Source organism: Aythya fuligula, chromosome 2, assembly GCF_009819795.1.
Source record: "Aythya fuligula isolate bAytFul2 chromosome 2, bAytFul2.pri, whole genome shotgun sequence".
NCBI lineage: Eukaryota > Metazoa > Chordata > Aves > Anseriformes > Anatidae > Aythya > Aythya fuligula.
The window spans coordinates 4,059,719-4,086,825 of record NC_045560.1 but is presented as its reverse complement, the minus strand read 5'-3'; the positions used below and the strand labels follow the sequence as shown (position 1 = coordinate 4,086,825).

Below are 27,107 nucleotides of genomic sequence, written 5' to 3'. Positions count from 1 at the left end.
ATGTATTCTGAATTCATATTGAAAAAAAAAAAAATATTAGTAGCAAACATTTGTACAGTTGGTTCTTTTTTTTTTTTTTTTTTTTTTTCTTCTTTTTGAGACCTTTCATACCCTCTACCTAAAATCTTGTGGTTTGACTGTCATAGATGGTATGAAACTAGGAAACAGCACTCATAACAACTGAAGGCTCAAGTCAGTATTATTTATGTGTGTAGGGTCCATGAGTACATATGTAAACATAGGTCTTTAACTACACAAGTGTGGTTTGAAATGCTCTATGTAAAGTAGTTCCAGCACTGCTTTTTAAAAACTACAAATACTTTAACAATGTGCACAATATAAAACTTCTTCCTTTAATAGGAAATCAATTATAGTAACTAAACCCTCTGTAATACCACTTTTGTCACACATTCAAGTTCACTAATTAGCAAAAATAAGGTAGGCTTCCTGAAGAATGTGTTTCTATAAATGTGTTTCTAAAGTCACTGCACCTCACTGAAATGAATAACCTAATTTTGATCTACATTGATAAATGTTAGTGGTCACTGAAATCAGTGGAAGAATGTCCAGTGCCAAAGGCAATGTGTCTTCATGAATTACCCATAAATTTGAGAGCACTATTATATCCTTTAGTTTGTTTAGTAGAGAAGATAACGTTGATAATTTTGGAAATTCAGATCATTTTTTAGAAACCTCAAATTGGAAGCTGAAATGGGAGCATCCAAATCAGATCATTCTAGATGTTTTCACTCTCCCTCCTGCACTGCTAATAACTATGTTAGTTGCTTTAAGGCATTATTACACTAAAAAGGAAAAACTTGGAATTTTATTTGTCCCAAGTGAGTTTGCAGCGTTATTTCTTGGAATTTACTTAGTGTAATAGTAAAAACAAAGTTGAAGCAACTGGTCATGCAGCAGTTGTTAAAAGACTGCAGAGAATGGGGAATAATTCTGACATCTCTGATCTTGAACGTGCTTTCAATTTATGTCAAAGCTCGATGAACACCAGCATCCATGGTTTTCCATTCACTTTTTTCTGCCATTCACATTTTTGCCTCTACCATGTAAGAACAAAAGGAGTTTAATTTTCCCTCAGTGTCTCTGCTTCTCCTTACCATTGATTTCTCGTGTCTCACTTCAGCAACTAACATGCTTCACATTCAGTGATTTTGGTTTTATGTCTGAAGAATTAGACATCCTTCCTTAGAGGAGATTCTCCAAGCAAGTAGATAGTCCTTAGATCCTGAGGTATGGAAGAGACAAGGAAGAAGGCATTGAAAGCATAAGATTTTCTATTTTTATTTTTTAATCTGGAATGGTGAAATGCTCATGAGGCTTTTTTTAACTAATATTGTGCATAACGGTAGCCATGTGGTGGTAACTGGTTAATTCCCCAGAAGAAATTTTTCTCACCTTGGATAATATGAAAACTCACTTAAAGGCCACCAAGTTGCAATGGCTTAATATTGAATTCAGTCTTTATGAAGGTGGTTTAAGCAAATGTATTTTACCTCACAATTCGGCCAGTCTAAGGTTGTACACATGGCTTACATCATAGTTTAGAACTCCAGCTCCTGTGCATTAGTATCATTACAGAGAGAGTTTCTGAACTGTAATTTGTCTTACTCCAGTTGAAATCACTGGTGTTGTTCAGATGATTAAATGCCTGAAAGCCCAAGCCTTTTCAACAAAAACATCATTCTCTTTTCTTCACTAAGGAGGGTTAAGGAGATGGGTTGAAACTTGGATCCTTCCCCACAGGGATATTCTGAAATATGTAAGGCAGGTGAAGCACAGCAACATAACTGAAGCTTTAGAGCTCCAAATTATGTAAACCCAATGTAGCTACACCAATGCTGAGCTTTGTTGGCTGACCAGACTAAGACCTGTCTATAACGCTTGAATGTCCACTTCTTCTGCCTGACTGAGACAATAAACACACTGCAGATTTTACTTGTTTATATGTTTTAAAGATTATGAGGCATAAACTAATCATATTCTCTGATGTTTAATGGTTGGATTTGGGCATACATAGTCACTGTTTCAAGCAGTAAACCTAAATTCAAAATCATTTAAGAATCTTGTTTGATGTGGTACATTTTTCTCACTAAACACACTATTGTCTCCTTCCCTGAAGTTATGTTAATGCACCTTCATCAGAATTAGTCCATTGTGCATGACATTAAGTTATATTCTAGAGTCAGTGAGAATAACCTATCATGTGGAAGTAGAATCTCAGAGTTAATATAGAAGGATGAGGACATATAATTTTGAGGTTACATTTAATTCAAGTCTATTTTTTGATGGAAATACTACTTGTTTTCTTCTCTAGAACACAGCTAAACTTTAAACTTTACCTCTTTACTTTTTGACCTTTGAGTATAAACAATTGTTTTCTCTATCCTTGCACGACCACCCTATAGATGTTAGCAAAGTCAAGAATGAAGAAGCTAGAGTTGACTTTTGTCTCTCTTTATCCACGCTGTTTCACTGTTTCATCTTCAAGGTTCAGTACTGGAAAAACAAATATATATATATATTTATATATATAAAATATATATATATATTTTGGCCAAGAAGTTTCAGTTCTAATTAGTTTTTGTTAAACATCTATTTTTAACTGCATCTATAGTCTGCAAACACTAATCTGGTCTCATTCTCTGTAGAAGAAGTACAGGTTTCCTCACAGACATGTAATTTCCGTGTCAGTTTTATTTATTTATTTATTTATTTTACTTACCATGCTAGCTTTCAGTTTCAGTGATTAGATCTGTCTTTGGTGGAAATAAAATGTACACTCATGGAGAAATTTTTCTCCATGTGTTTTTTTTTTAAGTGGAAGCTTTGAAATACATAAGACACTCTTGTGAGAATTCCTGCATAAACAAGTCTGAAGTTCATTGCCTTTCTTAGATTCATAGACACAAAAAGTGAAAATCTTCTGTGTTTCTACAAATCACTGGGGAAAAAACTAAATAAATAAATAAAAATAACCTGAACCGTGCAATATGCTCCTACTCAGAACAGAAAAATAAATAAATAAAAATAAAAAATAACCTCGTACATGTTAAACAGATGGAATAAATAAAAATCTACCACCCAAGGATGTCAATTGAACCAATGTGTTTGAACAAAGACTGAAAACGTGATGTAACACTTTGCCTCATTTATCCAAACTTGTTTTCAATTTATTCCCATTTGTCAGAAGATGAACCTAGAATACCTCAGACCCCTTAGAGATATCAGAAGAAAGTTTTTTAGTTTGGTGGTTTCAGGAGTACAAAGTAGAACTTTATAACTATAACTTTATAACTAGACTAAAACATGACTAGACTAGGATTTTTGGACTTGTTTTCAATTGCAGAACAGAGAAACAGCAATAGCTTTTTACTGAGAGCACAACAATGGTTGTACATTTAGAAAGACAGTATAGGATCCAACTGATTTAATAGGCTAATCATATTGGTCTCTTGTAGTCAGTAGAGATCTACCCGTTTCATTGAATAAGATCCTTGGTAACCTCTTATTTCATTATAAACAAGATGTTAAAAGAGGGCAGACAGATCTCATATAATATCTGTTTCTCACCACTGACTGCAAAGTGAGTATGGGATGACAGGGTTAGAGGCAGATATCTATATTATAAACTGCGAAAGTTACATGAGATGAAACTAAATAACCACTTTGCTGAGTAGCATCCGTGCTTTTTATTCTGTCTGAATGAGAGAAGTGAATGAGTCTACTTGCATGCAGTGGATAGCGCCCACATTCACTGCAGTGGGGTAGGATTGTACAATCCTTGCTTTTTGCTCACATTTGATCTGTAAATAAAGGATTTCTGTAAAGCTAGCTTGTGTTTTGACCAGTAAACAAGTCAAGGTGCAAGAAATCCTTAGCTACTGAGTAGCAAGGAAAGGATTTCCCACAGCCTGTAGCAATATCGGATATAAATATTAGATGGTACAGCTGCATTTTTCAGTTTTTCCGCTCTCTCTCCCATACAATCTTTCAACTTTCACTTTGGTTAACTTTTTACTGTATTTTCAGCAGTTATTTCACTAGTTTGTTTCTACATTTCTTCCCTACTGCTACATATTTTGTTTTATTTTTCTTTTTCAGTGACTAGGTTGCCAATCCTATTTGGAGTAAGGTTACATAAAATTATTTGAGCAGGGTGCACAAAGGTTCTTAATGAGGCACAGTATTAAATTCTGTTAATCAAATTCTACCTTCATTATGTTTTCCCAGAGGCTCTACCTTCAGCATATTCAGAGACAACCCACAAACTTTTCCTTTCCCTGTGTACTATTAATGACCAAAACCCAGAGCCCTGATTTTTCATTATGTATGTACAAGGGCTTGGTAAAAATGCATAATGTCACTCCCCTGAAAAAAAAAAAAAAAAAAAAAAAAAACATACTCATTTTACTTCTCCTAAGCATCTCTGCAAAACCTACAAAGTCCTTAGGACTGAATTGCAACTACTTTTGCCTCAAATTTGTGAACTCTCTCATTTGCATTAACTTGCTAGACGTAAGGTGTTCAGTCTGACAAGATGGTCTTCAGCCACATCATACATCACTCATTTCATCCTGGGAATGTTTAACTTTTTCTTTCCCCTTCCACCCTAGCACCCTCCCTCTTCCTTCCAGATGCAGCTGCAGTCCATGCACAGGACACATGCGGTGAGACTCAGCTTGTTTGCCTTTAGCTGTCTAAAGTCTCGTATTTAATCTAAGCAGTCTAGTTGTTGTCTATGGTCAAATCGAGAGACCAGGGCACCTCTCCATAAGACAATGCATCCCGTATGTCTTAGATGCCTCTGTTGCATAGGTTAGACCAACCTCTGGAAGTGCCTGTTTCTTTCCATGATTGAGTAAGTTAAAGATGGTAGTTCAGTTTAAATTCTTCTTAGATGCATATAGTTAAACGTGACCAGTTCCATTTTGTTTGTGCCTACAGAAATCTGAGGCTTCTGCCCTAATTCATGTAATGTTTTGATATCCATAATCTCATTTATATTATTTTTCTCTTATTTAGTTATTTTTCCTCCTTTTCATTTCTTTCTGATTCTTGCCTCTTCTGTCTTTTCTCTTTCTCCATTTCTTTCTATTGATGTTTCAACTTTGCTTAAAAATAAATTAATAAATAAATTAATAATAGCAAACTGAAAAGGAAAGAAAACTCTTGTCAGTTCTATATTCTGAAGATTTTAAGTGACTTTAAAATATCTAACATCAGGGAGATGATTAGGTAAATTAGATATGATGACAGAAAAATGTTAAAAGCATGCTAAAATATCAACATTTTCTTAAGAAATGCTAAAGAAGTTTTCCATTCTAAGGTATGATCTTACCCTCATTGGCAGTAGAATAGCAGTTATTTCTTAGATATCTTTTTTTTTTTTTTAGAATCAAGTCTTACCTTTTCGATAATTATATCAGAAAAACAAATGCTGTCATATTAGTTCTACTCACTATAATGAAAGTCAATCCTTGCCAAATAAAACAGGACATAATCAGTAAAGGAAAGAGTTATAATCAGTGACATTTTTTTTCCAGATTACCTGTGCAGCTTCAAGCATGTCAGTGAAGAAAACAATCTGCCACTACACCCCATAACTAAGATTTTTAAAAGCGATTATTGATTTTTAGATTATTTGATTTTTAGTTCATTTTCAGATTATGTACCTTAAAATGGATTCATAAACACCATTTTTCAGCACAAGCTGGGCAGCCCTGTTGTGGTAAAAGTTGTTCTGATAATTTTCTGCTGTTTCAACTCAGGTTATCCAAGAATGAGACACTCAAAATCCAGTCACTTTTGAAAGTCTCAGCCATTGTAAAAAGGAACTTTCTCTGAACTTTTTTAAAACTTACATCCATGTTTTTAATCAGTTTTAAATATTGAGTAAAGCACAACTCACTTCTGTAAAAGACAGAGGTAGTGCAAAATTTATTCAATAAATGATTCTGTAAAAGGAACAGTCATTTTCATATTTCCTTCAACTTCCTACAAGAAGAGTTTTGTTTTCTTTTCTTTTCTTTTCTTTTTGCAAGTTGAAACATGATTGATTTTTCTATCTGCTGGATGTTTGCATTCCACTACACTGTAATTTTTCCAGCTCTTAAGCTATAGTCTCTATAGTCACTAATAGAAATGTAGGTTTTTGATTATCCTACAGGGGAAAAAAAAAAAAAAAAAAAAAAAAAAAAAAAAGAGTCCCATTAAATGGGATTGGCTTAAAAGTGTTACCAGTAGGGAGAGATTTAACCTGTTTTCAACTTACTTTATTATACTGTTAAAGCTATGAAGTGTTTCTTCCATCTATAACTAGATGAACAGAAATCATAGACCATGCATATTAGCAGAGAAACAGAAGCAGCTTTTGATTCACTTTCTAGGCAATTGCTAAAAAAAAAAAATAAAAAAAAATAATAATAATAAAAATAAAACCAGAGTATCCTTTAGAGTCAACAAAGATTTAATCAGGACACTTATTGGAGTTTTCTATTCAACCCATCCTAAAGTAGACATCTAAAATAGATATAACTAGACCAACAAGTATGTACTTCTCACATGACCATCCCTCTGATGATTCCCAATGGGCCAATTCATGTCCGGTTTAGTTAGACTGTAAATATCCAATTATTACTGTAAATATCCAAGCTTCACTGAGGTGAATTCCACCAAAATAACCATGTGTTGAAAACAAAACAAAATATCAAACAGAAATCCCCACATATACCTCAACAACAGATTCCTATTGTTAATTCTCATGGTTTAATTTTTAAAGTCTGACATAGCAGATACAACATATCTATCCCTCAGATCCTTCAACATGCTTTCCCATGTTGTTTCAAGATTACTATTTTTAACAACTGATTCAAATTAGCCTCTCTGTGGTTAATTTTAAATGTACACTTCCCATTCTCTATAGTTTCTTTTAGAGTACAGCATGTAGGGATCACAGTTCTGGTCTATCATAATGAGCCTGCTGCTTATACAACCCCACCTTTCTTAGTGTGCTGGACAAAAAATAATATGTATCTGGTCAAAGAAGTGCTTTGGTGTCCTTAGTAGTAATCTTCACTAGAAAGAAGGGATTCACACCACCTTGGGTATTTATACATGAAAATTAAGAAATCTGCTCCAACTTCACCATAGATTAATTTCCATCCTACAAGTTTATGTTATTATTTGATTGTTCTCCACAAGCGTGCAGTCAGCTTTCATTTAATATATTGTTCTGTTACCCTCTGTACACTACCAGACTGCAAAAGTCATGTGTATTTTGGATGCGTAAAACTGCCCACCTGCCTCCAGGTTGTTTGATCTTTGGTTTGTCTGTGAATCGACACATCCCAGTTGCCAGTGACACCCAATGCATTTTATTTTTATTTTATTTCTTTATTTTTGCTTCAGTCAAGCAGCTGTTTTGTGTTGTAACTTCATTCTGTCATGTCCGCTTTCCATCTTTGTGATGTGTCTCATGAAATGTGTTGAAAGTGACCTACCTTGGCCTGTTCACAATATGCTGAAAAAAATGCTAATCTTGTCATATTTAGCAGCTGCGTTCAGAAATGCTACTGTAAGCCTAAGAGGGCTAACCAGCACTCTTGCAAGATGTCAGAACTATCAACCATTACCCTGTAAGTGTACGCAATCCTGTAACATTACTGTGTTTGTATGAAGCATGTTGCAAATAAATGATTGAATATAAGCAGATGGGTAGTAACTGAAGAGCAAGCATTCATTTAGTTATTGTTGCATGTAGAATTTTTTGTTGTTCTGTGCTTTTGCTGATGCACCTTGATCAAAGATTTAAAAGCTTTTTTTTTTTTTTAATTTGTAATTATCACTGATGCTATTTATGATTTTGGATAGTGTCTCTATAGAAACTATTAATAGATAGTCTTTATTATACAGCAAAGTGGTGTTCTCTGGTCATTCTGAGAGGAAATGTTTCACCTGAAAGTTTGCTATAACAGTAGGGGTAGAGTAGGGCAGGCTTGAGTGAATCAGACATTCAGTTGGTGTACAAGTCTGATGAACTGAGTGAGGTTTGTCAGTATACATGAAGGGATGAGGAAAAATGTGTCTTTTTGTTTAGAGACAAGAACTAATAATGTTCTCATAGTGCATCTCACTCTCTGTTACTTGTGCAAGAAGCCCACAGGATTTGTTTAGATGAGATGTGTACCTTTCAGAAATCTTATACTCTATACTTTCTGGTGAACATTCCCCTGAATTTTATATCAGGCTTATGAGTGCAAATCAACACTCCCAGGGATCTCCAGCTCCACTGATCCACAAGTACAGCATTTTGCTGAAGAATAGTATTTGCTGAAATCATTAAGGAAAACAAATTTTTAGTAACTTACAGTTCTGTAATTTGATATGTCTTCTTACTAACAAAACCCATTTTAAGCATGAATATAAGCTTCCCCTGATTGTGATTCTACATCTCCTCAAGGTATTTAAAAAACAGAGCTCTGACAATGCTCAAAAGATTCAGTCAACAGACATATGTCATGCAAAAACAGGTGGAAAGAATAGAGACTAGCAGAGAGGCAGGCAGCAGGTCCATTTTCTGCATGGAAAGAAGTCTGAAGTCTAAAAAAAGTAGTGGCAAAACTGGGATGCACATTTAGGAGGAGATACTTTAAATACAAGGTTCTCCTCTTAACCTTAACAAAAATATAAATTTTGTGTTGAGCCTTCGCAGGGAAACAAACTTCGTGTTAAGTGCAGTACTTCACAAAGACAGAGGACTGACAGCTGCCAAAGGTGGAATTCTCTACATAGTCAATGGCAGGGAGAGTTCAGCCTAAACAGGAGGCCAGAAAAATTATACACTTCCCCCCCCAAAAAAAATTTAAACTGTACTTTTTGTGCCAGAAATGGAAATCTCAGTAAGCCTCCACTGCTTTTCAAGCCGTTAGTCTGAAAACATGATTTATACATGGGAAAATAAAGACATCATCAGTTATTGTGTCTAGGTCTTGCCTCAAGTCTTCCAAAGTCCTACAGACCTATTTAAGCTTTTGGATAAGATATGTACCTGTCAGGGAGAATACAGACATTCACGAAAGTCAGGTTAACATGTTAGCATCCTTTAGATAAAATAGATTCTCTGGCTTATTAAACAGGAGATCTACTAAGCATATTACTGATGGTAACATCCTTTATCTTCATGGTTTACTGTTTATCTTTCTATTTGAAATATTGTCATTAAAACTTTTTGCACATATTCATCACTGAGTTAGGACCAAAGAGACGGAATTCCTCTGATCTAAACTTTACAAGTCTTTTATCGCAATTTATGTCACAAACCTAGTCTAAACCTCCTTTACAGTCAATAGAGAAACATGGAGATGACATTTAAAGGACTTAGGAAGAGACAATTCATCTTCATACATAAGTGCCTGTTACTCTTTATTGACAATAAAGGGAAAATATAACAACAATTTTCCTCAAAGCCTGTGGTTTTGAAGGTCTTTTGCATCGTTTGAAAGTCTGTGATAGTCTCCAAAAAGTTGAATGATAAGATTCTCTAAGCACAAGGCAACAAACTGTTTGCCAGAATACAAGTTATTGTGTATTTTATTTTTACCTTAATAGCACAGTGCTATAACATCTGTCAAATCTTATGTAAATACACTTTTTTTTTTTTTTTTTTCAAGCTACACTACTCTGCACTTAGTCCAATAGGAGCAGCTATAGTCCCAGGAGAAAAGGTTCAAGACACTATTTCAGTGGGAATATCTGGAACTAATGGGAGTGAAAGCTCTAAGCTACAGCTTTCACCTCTATCTCAAAGACAGAAAGAAAAGTAACAACCACAAATTTCCTCAATCACTTCTTGAGCTTCATGTCACCTGGTGTAGAAGACCCATGTTTTTTAATGCCTGCCTTCAGTTATTGAAAATAACATCCTCACATATCCAGAGCAGATTTTCTTACAGTTATATCTGCAGATTGTGAATCTAGAGATATATCTTTATTGTCACATTCAAAGAAGCTGGAAGAACCTATTTAGACCATTTAGACCTCATTGGTGCTTGTTGCCTGTAACATCTCTCTTTCTCTCTCTATATTTCATTTGAGCAGTAGTTACTGCATTTGTTTAGATAATAGCATAAATTTGTCTCATAGAATCATGTTTTAAAATGCAGAATATGATCACACTGGAACACTTAGTAGAATTTTCTTAGAATTCTATTCAACAATGCAATATGATGTGTATTTTCATTTCCATTTCAAGCCTGGTTTTGTCCCATGTAATATGCACAGACATTTCAGGAGTCACCTGAATAAGTGTGGATGTGCAATGGCAAAATAGACATGGTTGCTCCAGAGACAGGTCAAAGTTAGATGACCTTTCTACTTTTTGTTACATTTATTATAAGGATGTCTTTCTATAATTTCACTTGGTTAAGGAAACACACTCAGGAATGAGGAAAAATAAGAGACACAATTACCTTTGTCTTTTTGGACTAACTTTATGGAAAGTTGATATTCCATGGAAATGTTCATTCCATACTATTGGAATCTGATTCTTAAGCTGTTTTTAAGGAAGGTGACAGATGGAAAATAGAATGCCGGCCTCAAATATATATATATATATATATATATATATATATATATATATATATATATGTATATATTTGCACACATACTTTTTTATTATTATTATTATTATTGTTTTACACTTTTTTTTCTTTTTTTCTTTTTCTTTTCTTTTTTTTTTTTTTTTGGTAAGTAAGCTTGAAATATTCCTTTACCCATTGGAAAATTATCAAGTTTTTTTCTATACCTTTGGAGAATATGCCTCTTCCAGTCTGTTTAAAACTCATTAACTGATTATTGTCCTCAAAACACTTGGATCTGTCCCCCATGTTCCTTTGTCTGAAAAAACGTGGGAAGAAAAGAGGATGGCCTTGTCTTGGATGGCATCCTTCATGTTGCACTGCTGAGAATTTCACTATATTCTTATCTTTAACATCTTCATTTCACCATTGCACATATACACATCAGTCTCACAGCTGCTGCTTTGTCTTTCTTCCTGATATTTTCAGAAAAACACAGTTCATCATCATCTGCACAGCCATTAGTAATAGCTTAAGTTTTTCTTCCTATTAAAATCTTATTTTCCTCTCTGTTGATCTTAATCATATAGAAATTTCAGGATGAAATTTCAGGATGAAATTTCAGCTTCTTACATTTCATATATTTTCTTCATGACTCCTATGACACTACTGAAGACAACATCTCAAATAAGTTGATGATGACATTATATTTCAAGATCTTATAAACTAATTTAATGATTAATTAAATTACTAATGCCAGAAAACTGGCTATAGAGAAAATTCTGCATCTTTCCCAAAAGTAATCCCCTATGACTGCTGTGAAATACACCATACTAATTCACAGTAATATTTGAATCAAAATAGCATTTATCATTTGATTGTTATTGACATTAAACCCGAATAAAAAGCATAGCAGAACTTTAGAAATCATACTTATTTCTCCTGTTTACAATCTTCATTTGATTTCTTTGTATCCTATTGGTAGTTGAAGATACTATTAAATTCATTACAAACTTTATTTTTTTATGGAGATTTTATGGAGAGCATTATTCTATAATATTTTCTACAATATTTTCATTCCTTTTTATCAATCTAATTTCATACTCATAGAGAAAAAGGACTAGAAGAGACCTTGAAACTTCTTAATCCACTGTACTGAGTCACTCCTGTATAACTTACTTATTTTAGAGGTCACCAAAAATGAAGACTTTGCACTCTCTTTATCTCATTTCAAGGTTTTCTTCTTTCTCTAGTTAAAATACTTTTGGCCAATGTCTAACTTGATATTTTGCATGAACTATGCTCTGTGATTTGTGGGGTCTTTCACGAAGACTTGAGATTTAGTCTGCATCTGACTAATGAATCATATGCATTTAGTATCATCTCAAGGCAAAGTCTGTGATGTGTTTATCACCGCTAGTGCACAAAGTATGACAGAGGGACATTAGCAATGCACTGATGTCCCATTTGAACAGGATATGTTCAAAGAGTTCTTGGAGATATTAAATAAGTCTTCATTTTCAGTAAGAAAACAACATAATTTTAAGGATATTATAGAGCATGTAATAAGCCAATTCAAACTAGTCTGCAATATCCTGCATAAATATAAGGAGGCCAAAAATTTGAATTTAAAAACAGCATGGAGCTCTTCCAAAGGTCTTTATGGTTTTATAGATTTCCTTGTCCTCCATCTATTTCCTCAACTTATTTAAGAAAATCAGTAACACTTTTTCCTCAGAACAAACCCTCCACTGGAATTAAGCAATTATGTGAGAGGTTTATAATTGTTTTATGGTAGCAGTTTGAATCCCATGCCAAGATTTCCCATGTTTCTCATGTTTGACAGTGTAGGAAAAAAAAAAATTATTTATAATAATATAAATCGAAATAACAATACAGGGTATAATGTATTACTAATGTGTTATAATTGTACCAGTATGAAGAAACGGAAGCAAACTACAGTTTGTTTAAAATTACTGTTAGGGAACAAATGGGGATGTTGTATATTCGTTTGTTTAATTATGAAGTGTATGTATTTCCTGAAAGGGAAGCAACAAAATAGATTCTGTGTTTTCTTCTTTAATTAAAGCACAAGTTGTTTATTACAAGGCTGCATTAAAGTTCTTTCACTCTATTACAACAGGAGACTGGCTCGTTCTACGCTACTGCTTATCCCCTTGTTTGGAATTCACTACACGGTGTTTGCGTTTTCTCCTGAAAATGTCAGTAAGCGGGAGAGACTAGTGTTTGAATTGGGACTGGGATCTTTCCAGGTGATTATACAGTGAATTCTGCTTTTGTTAAAAAGAAATCTCTTATAATGACTATGCACGCACAGTTCTCAGACCATGTGTTTATTCATTTATGTATATGCTTTGTGTACAAATATTTTGGGTTTTGTTTGTTTATTAAACTCCATTTTCCAGCATTTCCTGAAAGATTTTTTTTCTCTCATGTTTACCTAGGGTTTTGTTGTTGCTGTTCTCTATTGTTTCTTGAATGGGGAGGTAAGACCTTTAATATTTATCCTCCCTCACCCTCACCCTCAATTTCCATTCCCATTCCATTTCTTTGTAGGAATAACTGTTATTCTAATTTCTCCCTATAACATATTTCTCCATCTACATATTTCCTAATACCTCAGTCTGAATTTCACAATATCTCAACAAAAGAAGGAGGATGTGTGATGTTTTTATCAAAACAAAACATTGGCCTTGCCACAAATGATGGCTCAGATTAATGTTCCCTAACAGAGGTAGTTACTTTGTTAAGTGACTTGTTTCCCAGGAGTCCTTCTGGAATCAACAGAGAGAGAAGCACCTTGAAGGAGAGACTCAGACCTTAGCTAATCTGACTCATTCTCTGCAGTTACCTGTATTACAGGATAATGCAGTTTTAATATAGTTTTTTACGGCTTTCAGTAGTAAAGTAAGATCACTCATCTTCAACACAGTTCTACTCGATATTTAAGGCCTAGGAAAGATTAAAGTTGTAGAATGACATTCAAGTGTGCTTAAGTGTTGAAATATTCAACAACTTACTGAGGTAACTGTGGACTGTCTTTGTAATCTAGAGGGGAAAATAAACAAACAAACAAACAAACAAACAAACAAACAAACTTAGAAGGTTGTGTCTTACTCAACAGTGTGTATTTAGCACAGGTTAAATGAATTATCTTCCACAGATGTCTGTTAACCTGACTATGAAAAGACTAGTTCCTCACTAATTCCTCACTCACCCCCATGAGGTGGGGGTTGGTCTATTCTCCCATGTGCCTGGTGACAGGAAAAGGGGGAATGGGCTGAAGTTGCACCAGGGGAGTTTTAGGTTGAATATTAGGAAGAACTTCTTTACCAAAAAAGTTGTTAGGCATTAGAATGGGCTACCCAGGGAAATGGTGAAGTCACGATCCCTGGAGGTCTTTAAAAGACATTTAGATGTTGAACTTAGTGATATGGTTTAGTGGAGGACTTGTTAGTATTAGGTCAGAGGTTGGACTTGATGATCTTGAGGTCTCTTCCAACCTAGACAATTCCGTGATTCTGTGATTCACTTAAACTTCTAACTTCTGACTATCCAAATAAATAAATAAATAATAAAGAAGATGACTTAATGAATCATCCCCCAAACACTCTATCTTGGTTTCATTCAGTGGGGCTACACTAGTTTATATTGGCCAATTTCATTATACAGTATTTTTAAGCATGACAACTGTAGAGGTGATAACAGGGAAAACTTCATCATTGTTCATTTTCTAATTAGACTTCTGAGCAGGGATTGCTTTGCTATGGGTGATTTACTCTGCCCATGATAAAAGGTCATAGGAAAGGAAGGGTTCTTAGATGTACATAGATGCAAGAAATGTTGTCTACTGAGAGGTGAGCTGAAAGCAGAAAGCGAAGTTTTCTCTGGGCTGATCCTAAGTTATCTGTAGTCAGAGACACTGAGTCCAGGCTGTTGTTCCCACTGCATGCCTGGCATTCTTCATACACACAGAAGTCATCTCAGATAAAGTAAGGGGTTTTTATTATCATTAAAATTGTTCTGTCATTTTTTTTTTCTTTTTTATTTTCTTCTAAGCTTGATAATTTGTCAGCATGTCCTCGAGCGGCTAAGTACATAAAAAATGACCTTTTGAAGTTTCTCCCTAAAGGTGCAATCAGAAATAAAGAGAAAATGGAGGAGCTGGAAAGTCAACCGGTATTTTGCTGTGGATTTCAAACATCGTCATCCTTCTCTAGCGAGCAGCGGAGTGAACGGGGGGACACAACTCTCCATTCTGAGCAAGAGCAGCTCTCAGATTCGGATGTCCAGCATAAATGCGGAGAATCTAGCGACATGAGCAGCTAAGAAAAACAAAACAATAAATAAGCAAACCAAAAACCACCCCTTTAAAAAGAAAACAAATAAACATAGTTTTGCTGGTGGTATAGGTTTCCTTTCCTTTCCTTTCCTTTCCTTTCCTTTCCTTTCCTTTCCTTTCCTTTCCTTTCCTTTCCTTTCCTTTCCTTTCCTTTCCTTTCCTTTCCTTTCCTTTCCTTTCCTTTCCTTTCCTTTCCTTTCCTTTCCTTTCCTTTCCTTTCCTTTCCTTTCCTTTCCTTTCCTTTCCTTTCCTTTCCTTTCCTTTCCTTTCCTTTCCTTTCCTTTCCTTTCCTTTCCTCTCCTCTCCTCTCCTTTCCTCTCCTTTCCTCTCCTTTCCTCTCCTTTCCTCTCCTTTCCTCTCCTTTCCTCTCCTTTCCTCTCCTTTCCTTTCCTCTCCTTTCCTTTCCTTTCCTTTCCCTTTTCCTTTCCCTTTTCCTTTTCCTTTTCCTTTTCCTTTTCCTTTTCCTTTTCCTTTTCCTTTTCCTTTTCCTTTTCCTTTTCCTTTTCCTTTTCCTTTTCCTTTTCCTTTCCTTTTTTCCTCTTTTCCTTTTTCTTTCCTTTTCCTTCCCTTCCCTTCATTTTTCCTTCCCTTTTTCATTTCCTTTCCTCCAAAATGTCTTTGATGGTTGTAGAGGTGAAAAAGCAATGGAAGTGTATATATATATCTTTTTAAAAATCACTGTAAATACACAACTGTACTCAAGGCCATTGATGGAAAATATTTAAAAGCCAAGCCCACCTGCTCAATGATTTACATTTCAGAGCATCTGCAAGTAATCTGTTGTCAGTCAAAAGTAACAAGTAATTGCTGTGCAGTTGTGATCCTTGGTTGCCAAACCGATACTAATCTGTGAATGGACATGAACACTGTAATTTTTAAATTTGGTTTTCATTTTGTTTTGTTTTGGATTTTTTTTATTATTTTTTTTTAATACTAGTCAAATGTATCTTATCCTGTCCCTGTCTTTTGGCATGTGAATTTCCAGTGTTTCTTTTTTGAGTCTTAGGATGGAGCTAACATGGGTTGATCATACTAGGAGGTTCAGGAAGAACTCCAGGAAATTAACTTCATGGTTGGATTTAGTCAGATGTACCCAGTGGACTTAAAGAAAATTCTGTGCCAATGTGAAGATGCATAGCTATCATCAGTCAGTGGGGGGACTCCAGGCAAGAGAGATGAAATCAGCTGTCTTTTGCCATACCCAGGGACACTTCTGGGAATGCTTTATGTTCTAGCTAAGCTGTGAATTTTCTAAAAGGGCCATGTAATTAAGATATATCTATATTTTTGGCATTGATTGATTGGGAGTTGATTGATTGATTGATTGGATTCTTTGAATAATAGAAATAACTGTCTCCTCCTTCCCACCTTAAAAGCAAAAGTGAGTTCCAAGATGGTGTTTCCCTGCACATAACCTTGAATCTCCTGCACTTGTGCCCAAACACAGCATGTTTTGGGGTAGTGCTGTGGTGCCTTTGCAACCTGGTTGACTTCTGTGTATTATGACTCTTCCTTCCCAGAGCAAGAGGCACAAGAGAGATCTGGCATGATCGTCTTGGAAAGTAAAAGTCAACTGCATTTGGTGAGAAACCAAACTGAACAATAAGATGCTATAGAAAGAAAAGATAAAGAGTTTGGATGACTTCCCACACCTGGTGTTTTTCTCTCTCTTTGGATAATTCATTTATTTAAATACTGATGTACTTACTGGTTTTGTTTGGTTGGTTGGGTTGGGTTTGGTTTGGTTTGGTTTTGGTGTCGTGGTTTTTATTTTGTTTTGTTTCGTTTTTGAAAGAAACTAAAACATTCTTTCCAACTTTGCCTTGTAGTTAAAGCCACGACTGGTACACATCTACTTCAGTCAAATGTCAATGATGTCAATTCTTAAAAGTCTTTATACATAAAGGCTCTGATGACCAACTAGCTTTCACTTCATTTTGGATTTAGAAACTGATATACATATATATATATCTAAATTTATATATATATGTGTGTGTACGTGTGTGCATATATTAAAAAAAAATAAAAATAAAAAATGAAAATGACATTCTAAAGGTGAAGCTACAAACTGAAACTAATAGTAACCAGGAAATTTAAAATTCAGGCTTGTTCTTTGGTGTTAGTTTACTTGATCATAAGTAAAAAATAAAAATTATAATAATAATAAAAAAAAAAAAAAGAACAATTCAGAATTTTAGTGTCAGCTGAGCTTTTAATTTCACTGGTTTTTGTTAGTTTAGGGGAAAAAATGTCATTTTAAGTATAAATTTTTAAAAATAACACTAGCTTCCTTTTTTTAAAAGGAAAAAAGAGTCAGTTGTGCAAGAAGTATTAATTGTAATACTTAACTCTTACATAGTGCTTTATGGGACATACTCTGCTCTCAGTTGTAGCAGTGTAAATGAATGTAAAAATCACTCTAAACAGAGAGAAATGTTAAGACTGACTTCATATCATACAAGATCGTTCTAATATGAGACACTTATGCCCCAGTCAGGTTAAATCTACCCTTGTACGGAGGACCAGAAAAAAGATTTATATCAGTTAAATTATACTACAGTACCTTAAATGGGAGTTATATGACCCAGACATTGTTTGCAAGTCTTCAGCACTGGTTTACTGTTCTGAGAGCAGAATTTATACTCCTCTTCCAGACTCTGTGCAAAAATCAATGAAATATTTTTAACTGATAGATTAGAATTTCCTATCTCATTAGATGATGCTAAAAGCTATTTTATAAAGTTTTCCAAGGAACCATAGTATTTGCAAACCAGAAAGACAGAGGGAGATGAGGAAAGTCAGATCTAATATGAATACTTATACTTTTTTTTTTTTTTAATGAAATTATCTAATATTAGATGAATAGATATCATTTAGTTTTGTATTTTCTGTAGTATGGGATTTCACAAGGTATTATATTGACAATACTGTAAGTGTATTATTAGAACAATGTAAAGTTTATTTTGCATGAATAGCTGGTAGTCAGTTTTCAAGCATTAATAAATTAGAACCTTTGGGGAAAAAAAGTGTTGATTAACTGCCTCTGGTTGGAAATTTTATGCCATGTTTCAGTCCAGAGCAAGAAGGTGTTTAGATCTTTTTTTTTTGGTCAAAGCTTTTTCTAAGATTACTTTCAGATTCTGTTGTTTTCCTAGCTGTCTTACAGTGCTTTGCAATTTGAATTGGTGGATCTTTCTGCAGTGCCTCGTGGGCAAGTGTCCACAACATCAAAACTATCCTCCAATCATGCCCCCTAGAGATCAGGTCCTCAGCTATGTTAGAATCAATACAGATAACCATTGTAATTGTTAGAACAAAGCCACTTCATTTTGGTTCTGGATTTGTGCCTCAGAACAGTATTATTAATACTATTTTTTAGGCATTCTCAGCAAGAGAGGATAAGGACTGAATAGTCATGAAAACACGGACTTGTCCCTTACACTCCAGAGCCAATGCTCTGGAGCAAGGCAAGTTAAAGGGCATTGGAGGGGAAATTTCTACTTTTTCAGTCCACGTGTTTACTGTTCAATGGACAAATTGAAATCTACAGTACCTTTCACCAGCACTGAATTTACCAGAAGAAACTATGTATCTCCACATATCTAATATATGTTATTTTATACAAGCAATCCCTTCTATTATATTTTTTTATTGTAAGTGCTGACACACTTGCAAAGTTATTGTGGTTTTTTTTTGCGTTTTTTTTTGGTTTGTTTGTTTGTTTTTTCTTAGTCATTCTGACTTTCTCAGTGTTTCTGGAAAGATCAGATTTCAGGTGTATATAGTAAACTAAAACAGATTCTGATGCCATCGCACAAATTACTGTCTCAGAAATCTTTATATTGAATGTAAGCTGAAGATACTGGACATGGATGGCCACCACTCACTGTGGCTGACATTTTTATTTGTTTCAGGATGGAAGAAACCAAAAGGTGGTTTGCTTCTGTGTGTGTGTAAATATCAATTCAGTGTAATAGTGCTTTGTTTGATTTTTCACTGTGAAATATATTTTGGAGCTAGAAAGACTATGTTATTAAAACTATGTAATTAAAAGGAAAACAAAAGTGTGCAGTGCAGTACTCCTTGAGCCATCTTTTCTACCATGTCCATAATGTATTTCTAGTTTAATTTTTCTTTTTTTTTTTTTTTTTTTTTTTTTTTGTAAGAGTTCAAAAACCTATTGTACTGCATCTTTTATGAGTATTTAATGTACCTAACCACTGCTTTATTATTGACTTTTGATGTGGACTATTGGTATGACAGAACTATTAACATCTCCAAATGAAAAATAAGATATATATTTCAGAAGTACAAGACTTGTTTCATTGTTGACTGGTGACCTCAAATGTTGTTACCTTTACCTGTATTGTGTTCAGTTGTGTGTATTTTTATTTTGTAGAAGAAATGCCCAGGTTGCTCTGCTTCATTTAAGTACTTATATTTGAAAACCAGGTGTTAAAATTGGATGATGGGAGAAGGGAGAGAGAACAGTTAAACTGAAAGTTGTTTGCTTTTTTTTTTTTTTTTTTTTTTTTTTTTTTTTTATCCAGGGATTTGCTCTTATGAACAAAGCTTCCAGAGAAATGAGAGAAATGTTGGATATTTAAAATCATCTTCTACCTGGTGCTGCAGAAAAATAAATGTGACCCTAGGAGATCTGTTATAGCCTGGGAGTTCTAGGGAAAGCAAGATAAAGACAATTAGAGCAGGATACATGGGATCTTGATTGACCTCCAGCTGTCAGACAAGATTGGTGTCTCTTATAGCTCCTATCTGTGATGTCTGTGTGGATTTCCAGGAACCTGAAATAAACTCACTGACTGAGATAAACTAAGCTTATCTACTTTTGGGTAGCTAGACTATGTCTATGTGAGAGTGATGTCTGTTGGATTCCTGAGGTGGAACAACTTTAGAGGTGTACATAATGCAAAGATAAAACCAAATATCTGATTTTGCCTGATTTCCACAGTATGTCCTAAAACCTAGGTCTGTGGGTTTTAATTAGGGCTTATAAGAGATTCTGTGAAAGAAAAAAATAATATATATATATATCTCCATAGCTATAACTGCAAAGCTGTTTAGACAGGCTCCAAAGGTGCTGAAATCTCACTTAGGCTATATTACACGTCTGTGTCCCTTTCAACATCAGGCATGTTCAGCATTAAGGATTGTGGATCATAGGAAAGCCCTGGGAAAGATCTTATGTCACTAAGGTAGCTTACGACATCCACATCACCACTGACAGTGAAGTCTTCCTCTGATATAGTTGTTCTGGTTGTAGCCACCAGAGAGAAATGAAGGACTTTAGAGTAAGAGCATTAAACATATATATGATGTCTACTCAAGGGTGACATGATTCATACTTTGCACATATCTGTTTCTTTCCACCAGGAAGTCTAACTGACCAGATCAGAGACTAATATCTGTACTATGAAAGTCTATATGTAGTTGACTTTCCCCTAGGGTCTGTGCTTAGTCACTATTATTCTGTTTCTTGTATGGTGAGGAATAATGGTCTTGAAAATCTTGAGGTTGGCTTCTGTTGGATGTTACCAAGCAGATCTGGGGGAGATGCATGCCTGATAAAGGCTCTAACTCAGTGCAGTTTTCAGGAGGTCTTGTTCTCTCCACTCTTATCACATGTACACATGTTATCACATGTGATAAGCACTTCTGTGTCTAGAAACAAACCATGGTACATAGTACACACACAATGAAAAAAAGTTAGCATTTTATCCTCTGCTTTTAGGAGTCAGAAACATGCAACCTGTTCAGAATTGCATTTAAGAGTAAAGTTGGGAAGATATGGAGCATGAAGGAACAGTTAATGATGCTCTGATGTTAAGCTCCATGCACATCTGTACTGAAGAGTGAAGTTCAGCTAAATACACATTGTACTTTGTGTATGGAAACACACCAGCAGAGCTTAAAAAATGTTTTAAACTTCATGGTCATTTCACTTTCTTATGATTAATATCACAATTTCCTATTGGTCTTCTGGGGAATTCATCCATGTAAAGAATTACTCTGTGATATGATGTCATGTGAAATGACACTCTTTAGTGTCTGAAATGACAAACATCTGGATATGCCTTTTCCAATGGAGTGTGTCCTTGCAGAAAAGTCTGAAGAGGCCTTCATGTAGCAGTGTAATCTGTAAAAACAAATATTTAATGTGTTTGTTCTCATTCCCTTCTTTTTGTCCATTTAGCAGTGATGCAACATACTGTAGCTCTGAGAAGAGATATACCAAGTTATCATATGGAAAGCTGTATTTTGGCTTTTGACTGTGTCAAGGTACAAACCTACTGGCCTGCTGGTTCTAATACCAGTCTTTTTTTTGGTCAAAACTGGTTTAACTAATAATGGTATCTGAGGTTATTCAGCTTTGTTATAAGGTGGAAAAACATACATGAATTGCTGCTTTGTAATAATTTTTGTGTTTTGAGAAATTGTTTTTAACATGTAGACTGCTATAGATGACACAATAAATGTATTACCATTTTGTATAAGTCCATTCTGATATAAAATGACAACAAAGAGAGCTTTTTGTCTGTGAAGTTGCAGGGTAGCATATTTCTATATGAACAGTTGGGATGGAGTTTGGGGGGCTAAAAACATTAGCTTACTCATGGAAAGGAGTCCCTGAATTACACTTGGCAAAGTCAGTCCTGGATTAATTAGGCATGAAGTCTTTGCTGTTAGTGGGCCATGCACATTTTTCCTTCACCATCAATCAGCAGAGTAATGCTAAGAAGGTGTTTAGTCCACCACATAAGTATCAAAAGTGAATATAGTTTGATATTGAAAAAACAAACAAACAAACAAACAAAAAACAACACACTCTCTCTTGTAACTAATAACCCCTGTTGTTCTAAACTTCAATCTACAGGTCCTTTTGGGCCTGTGGATTATTTCTAAGGGGTTTAAAGTGGAAAATAAAGTTTGTTTTTCTCAAAAAAAAGGCATTGCCAGTTGCCAAAGTTGGGATAAACCATATCCCAAAGTTAGCTTAGGGATATGGTTTAGTGGAGGGCTGTTAGCGTTAGGTTGGAGGTTGGACTCGATGACCTTGAGGTCTCTTCCAACCTAGAAAATTCTGTGATTCTGTGATTCTGTGAAAAACACTGGTCTCTATCATATCTGACATGCTTTGAGGTTCCATTTCTTTTCCAGTCAAAACAAACCTCAAGGTTCTTGTCAGGGTCATTTTTAAAAGATCATGGACATTCACCCTACTATTACAGAGGACTCTGCACTAGACAATCTATTCATGAGCCTTCTTCCATCTTTTTCCTCAGCTTCTGTAACTCTTTGTCTGTCCCCCCCCATGGGGACATGATCTGTGATCATGGATCATTATACAAGATCATGGTGGCAAGGTAGGTGCAAGACAGGTCAGAGACAAGGTCATGATGTCAGCCTATTTCAATAGGACCAATGGTGGGGCGGGGCTGTAGTGGAACTGGAGATCAGCATATAGTGTTACTATAGGAACTGGGATGAAATGGGATGCTAGGCTGTGGTGGTTTTACCCAGCTGGGCAGCTGAGCTCCACCACAACCACTCTCTCACTCCCTCTCCTCAGAGGGAAAGGGGGAGAATATACAATGTAAAGGGTCAAGGATTGAGATAAGGAAGGGAGATCACTCAAGTTATTGTTACAGGCAAAATAGATTCAGCATAGGGAGATTAACAAAATTTATTACCTATTATTAACAAGCTAGAGAAGTGAGAAACTGCAAAAAAAAGACAAACCAAAAACACCTTCCCTCTCATCCACCCTCTTCTCCTTCCTCCCCATGAGCAGCACAAGGAAATGGGGGTTGCAGTCAGTCCCTGATGCTTCATCTCCGCTGCTGCCTCACAGCCCCTCTCTGCCCCTGCTCCACGCGGGGTCCCTCCCACGGGATGCCATCCTTTCCGAACTGAGCCCGCGGGGCTACCCACAAGCAGCAGCTCGTCAGGAATTGCTCTCACATGGCTCATTACCACAGGGTCCATCCCCCAGGAGCAAACTGCTCCAGCGTGGGTCCCCCATGGGCGGCAGCTCCCCCCAGACCCTCTGCTCCTGTGTGGGCTCCTCTCCATGGATTGCAGCTCCGGCCCGGGGCCTGCATGGGGGCCCTTCGGGGGCTCTCTATGGGCCTCAGCCTCCTCCAGGCCACATCCACCTGCTCCACCAGGGGCTCCTCCATGGGCTGCAGCATGGAGACACTGCATGGGACACATGGGCTGCAGGGGGACAGCCTGCTCCACCAGGGGCCGCAGGGGAACTTGTGTTGCATTCCTGGAACACCTCCTGCCCTCCTGCTGCACTCGTCTTGGGGGCTGCAGGGCTGCTTCTCACTCCTCACTCTTCCAGCTGCTGTTGCACAGCAGTGTGTTTGTTTCCCTTCCTTAAATCTGCTCTCCCAGAGGCATGAACAATGCCACTTATTGCCTCAGCTCTGGCCAGTGGTGAGTCCCTTTGGAGATGGCTGAAACTGGCCCTTATCTAACGTGGGGCACCTTCTGGATTCTTCTCACAATCCACACCTGCAGCCTCCCACTACCAAAACCTTGTTATGTAAACTCAGTACATGGGTCCATGGTCAGGTTGGGGGAGTCCTCAGTGCAGATGTGTGGGATATTATTTTTCTGTATCACTGTGAATATCTTGTGACAATCCACTTACTTGGGGATTTACTGGGTGAGCTGGGCCAGCATCAACCCTTTATTTTGGTTGTAAGATGATGCAGCACAGGATGTGTCTGCCCTTTCTACCACATGCTGAAGAGCTATATCAGTCACTGTCCCACTAAACAGGGAGCTTAGCAAATGTGGAAGAGGGAATCTGGAGAATACTTTATTTCTAAAGGTTATGTGTCTAGTCTGAGCAGATGTTTTAGGCTTCTTTTGTAGTTTACAGACAGAGAAAGACAAGGCACATATAAATGTATTTAAATGTAAAAGTCATGTGGTAAATATCCATAACTTTAAAGACACAGTACCACACTAACACATTTGCTACAAGAATCAGACATTAGAAAACCTTCATTTACTAAATCTGTCAAAATACCAAAGAGAACAACTTTAACAAATTCTCACTGTCTAGTTCAAATGGATTTTAACACAACTTTTAAACGAATATCATGAAGACTTACAAGTAGGGTCTCTAAGTTTACTAAAACACTATTTCTGGAAACTTGCATCTAGTGGGGCACTGTCATCAAATTGTATCTGAATTGTTACAATAGTTGAACAATAAATGAATACTGAATTTCCAAAAACCTTGACCAATTTTGGCATCACAGGATTTAGTCACTCACCCATTATCTGGCATTGACTCCCCTCACACCAGTTTTTAATCTCAGTCCTGCAAGGGTGTGGGTTTAATCAACATTGCCCACTCACATAACTTGGCCTGAGAGTGAGTTTTTTGGACAGGAAACATTTTTGTACAGCATTTTAAAAGATTAAAAGAAAGTCATAAGATACTGCTGATGTAACCACATAGGTAGCCCATATACAAGGAGGCTATGACCCTCCTTTAATAGACTTTACCTACAGGGCTGAGTTTATCTGAGTTTATCAATTGGTTGCTTAGATTAAATAGTGTCATTTCAGGTACAGTGTGGTGTCCTGTTTGGTCTCCAGATGAGTGTAAGTGTACGAAAATCTGAATCATATCTCCAGGACAGTGTAGATGTTTTGGATGTCCCAAGAGCATTTGATAACTATGTTTATAAAATCCAACCCCAGATTAATAGTTAATGATGCTTAGACAACTCTGTAGTTAGCCAAATATAGGTGCTCACTTCAGGGAGATCTGTGCAGCTCAAGGATTTCACTAACTGTACTGCTAATACTGTCACTGGCTTAGACATCCAATCTTAGTTTATATCAAACTAAATGATACACTTGAGTAATCTCCATTCTCTACACCCCTCTCGTATAATGACAGAGCTGCCTATGATCCCACGATAGATTGTATGTACCCTCATACATACTCTAGTACGTATGTTGCAGGCTCCAGTTCCTCAGTTCAGCCTTTTTCTGAACATAATCAGACTTAATGTTTTTTGGTCCTGTATGTTATTGTTGTTCTTGTTTTTTATTTAATTGGTTTGGTTTGGTTTAATATCTTCTACTATTTCTCTGAACCATTCTGAAAATCCAACTGTGTATAGAATATGCAACCTTGGGAAAGGTCAGCATTGGTCAGCATTGCCAGCACAGGCTGGAGGATTTTCTTTTAATCTGGAATCCACACAATAAAGCTTTCAGGAGAGTTAAAAAAAAAAAAAAAAAGAGAGACTACTACTACTACTACTACTCTTAGTACTCTTAGTACTCTTAGTGAGAAGTTTCAATCACCTAATCAACTTGACTCTGCTGCGCCATGCAACATCGAGAGAAACAGATGAAACAATTGTTTTTAATCTTTCTATGAGTAGTTTAGAAATGGATTTTAAAATATGTAGAGTGTTAAACTATGTGAAAGACAACAGAATTAGAGGAAGAGAAAACATCTTTTCCTAGCTGATATACTAAATGATACACTTGAGTAATCTCCATTCTCTACACCCCTTGCACATGTCCCTTGGTAATCATATAAATCTCACTTGGGAGAGGGTACACCTCAGATCCTCAGCTAGTTAGGCTAGCTGTGAACAGTGCTTGAGCGTGCTTCAGCATGCTTCATGGCTGTTCTGACTGTGCACTTCCAGACAGTGCAGTAGCATTCCCAGTACACACCATGAACCACTAGATGGCAGTGCCTTCACACAAATGGCACAACACTTCTAGGCATCCTTTGTGACAACGCCTTTGCTGCCTTCAAAGGCGTGGAATGGAGCAGTACGTATCCATAACACATTCCTTTTCCTGCATACACCATCATGTTCTTACATGTGCCATGAAGCAGCCTTCTCAGTGCCCACATAAAATCTTTATCCAAGAAACTTTTGTTCTCCCCAGGGCTATCAACTTCATCATCATGTTGTTCCAAGTGTGCCCTTTATAAAAATTATGCAAATAATGCTTTTATATGCGCAGAATAACTTTATAAAGCCCTCAATTCCAGCTTATGGCTTACACATCTTGATTAAAAATGATAGAAAAGTATAAGACTTGGAAAAGTCAAAAGCATAAGGAGGGATGCAGGGACATTCTGGACAAGGCCCAGGCAGAACAGGTGGCTGGCATATTGCTAAGGTTGCTGGAGAACATTTGAGGTATTTTGTTGGATCACTGTGAGGTGGGATGTGAGGGTGTCTGGAAAGAGGCTAAGGCAGGAGTGGTTATCCAAGGAGTTAATGCAATCTAAGTGTGAATGGTGACCGTAGATGGGCACAAAACAGTTTTTGAAGTCTGACAAGAACAGTGTCATTACTGCATATTTTGAATTTTCTGCTGCTGAACACTGGATGAGTGATGAAAAGATCCTTCTTGATGTACGTACTACTGCTCTTTGTCATAATTTGTCCTTTCCTTAGATCCTTGGTCCAGTGGAAGCTTCCCAGTAAGAAAATCAAAGGACATGTAGTGAGATAGGTGGCCTTAAAGTAAAATTTAGGCCATCCTGGGAGCACAGATGGGAAGTGGGAATTGCTGTGTAACACAAGATGGCTGATATATACACCAAATAAACCATGAAGAAAGGTGTTAGAGAAAATATGATAGTATGTTCAAAACATAAAGCTTCAGGCCAGTCTTTTGTTTGTTTTTGTCTGTTTGTTTAGGAAACATTCTCAGGTCAGACAAAAGCAGGATCATTCCAATTTGTTGCCTCCAAAGACAAATGAAAGGAAATTATGTGTCAATTCCTTCATATATTATATAACTCAACACTGTTTAATTATTTCCTCAAGAAAACATTTATAAGTAGCCAAATATCTGAATAAATGATCTTTTCTCCTAAATTTATAGAAGCAGGCTACTACAAAGCTTTGTCTTGGTGATGGTGTCTTGAAATAGAAGTGAGGCATCAACTCAAGCCACAGGTTAAAGTTCCTATAATGTAAATCTCCTCTTGGGTAAAGAGATCATAATCATACATATTCATTGGCTTCAAAACTTTATCCATAACAAACACAATTACAAGACTGTCATTTTTTGATAAAGTCTTGAAGGAAACGTCCAAATTGACATAAAACATTTAAAAAATT

At 36.2% G+C, this 27,107-nt stretch overlaps 1 protein-coding gene and 1 long non-coding RNA gene across 6 annotated transcripts in view; both read left to right on the top strand.

Moving 5' to 3' along the window:
- Window positions 1-15,066, top strand: part of ADCYAP1R1 (ADCYAP receptor type I) — a 138,534-nt gene extending 123,468 nt beyond the window's left edge. Inside the window, exons 15-18 of one of the 5 annotated variants that reach the window (XM_032182859.1) lie at window positions 7,572-7,652; window positions 12,736-12,865; window positions 13,058-13,099; window positions 14,746-15,066. In XM_032182859.1, coding sequence (XP_032038750.1) covers window positions 7,572-7,652; window positions 12,736-12,865; window positions 13,058-13,099; window positions 14,746-14,934 — 442 coding nt within the window. In that variant the 3' untranslated portion in view covers window positions 14,935-15,066. Of the gene's footprint in view, window positions 1-7,568; window positions 7,653-12,735; window positions 12,866-13,057; window positions 13,100-14,732 lie in introns of all 5 variants that reach the window. The other 4 variants (XM_032182857.1, XM_032182856.1, XM_032182860.1 and 1 more) reach the window with 4 other exon arrangements.
- Window positions 15,067-15,529: 463 nt separating this feature from the next.
- On the top strand, window positions 15,530-21,462 carry LOC116486527. The gene is made up of 2 exons (XR_004252964.1): window positions 15,530-16,537; window positions 19,506-21,462. It is a non-coding gene; the product is annotated as an uncharacterized LOC116486527 (long non-coding RNA).
- Window positions 21,463-27,107: the final 5,645 nt, after the last annotated feature.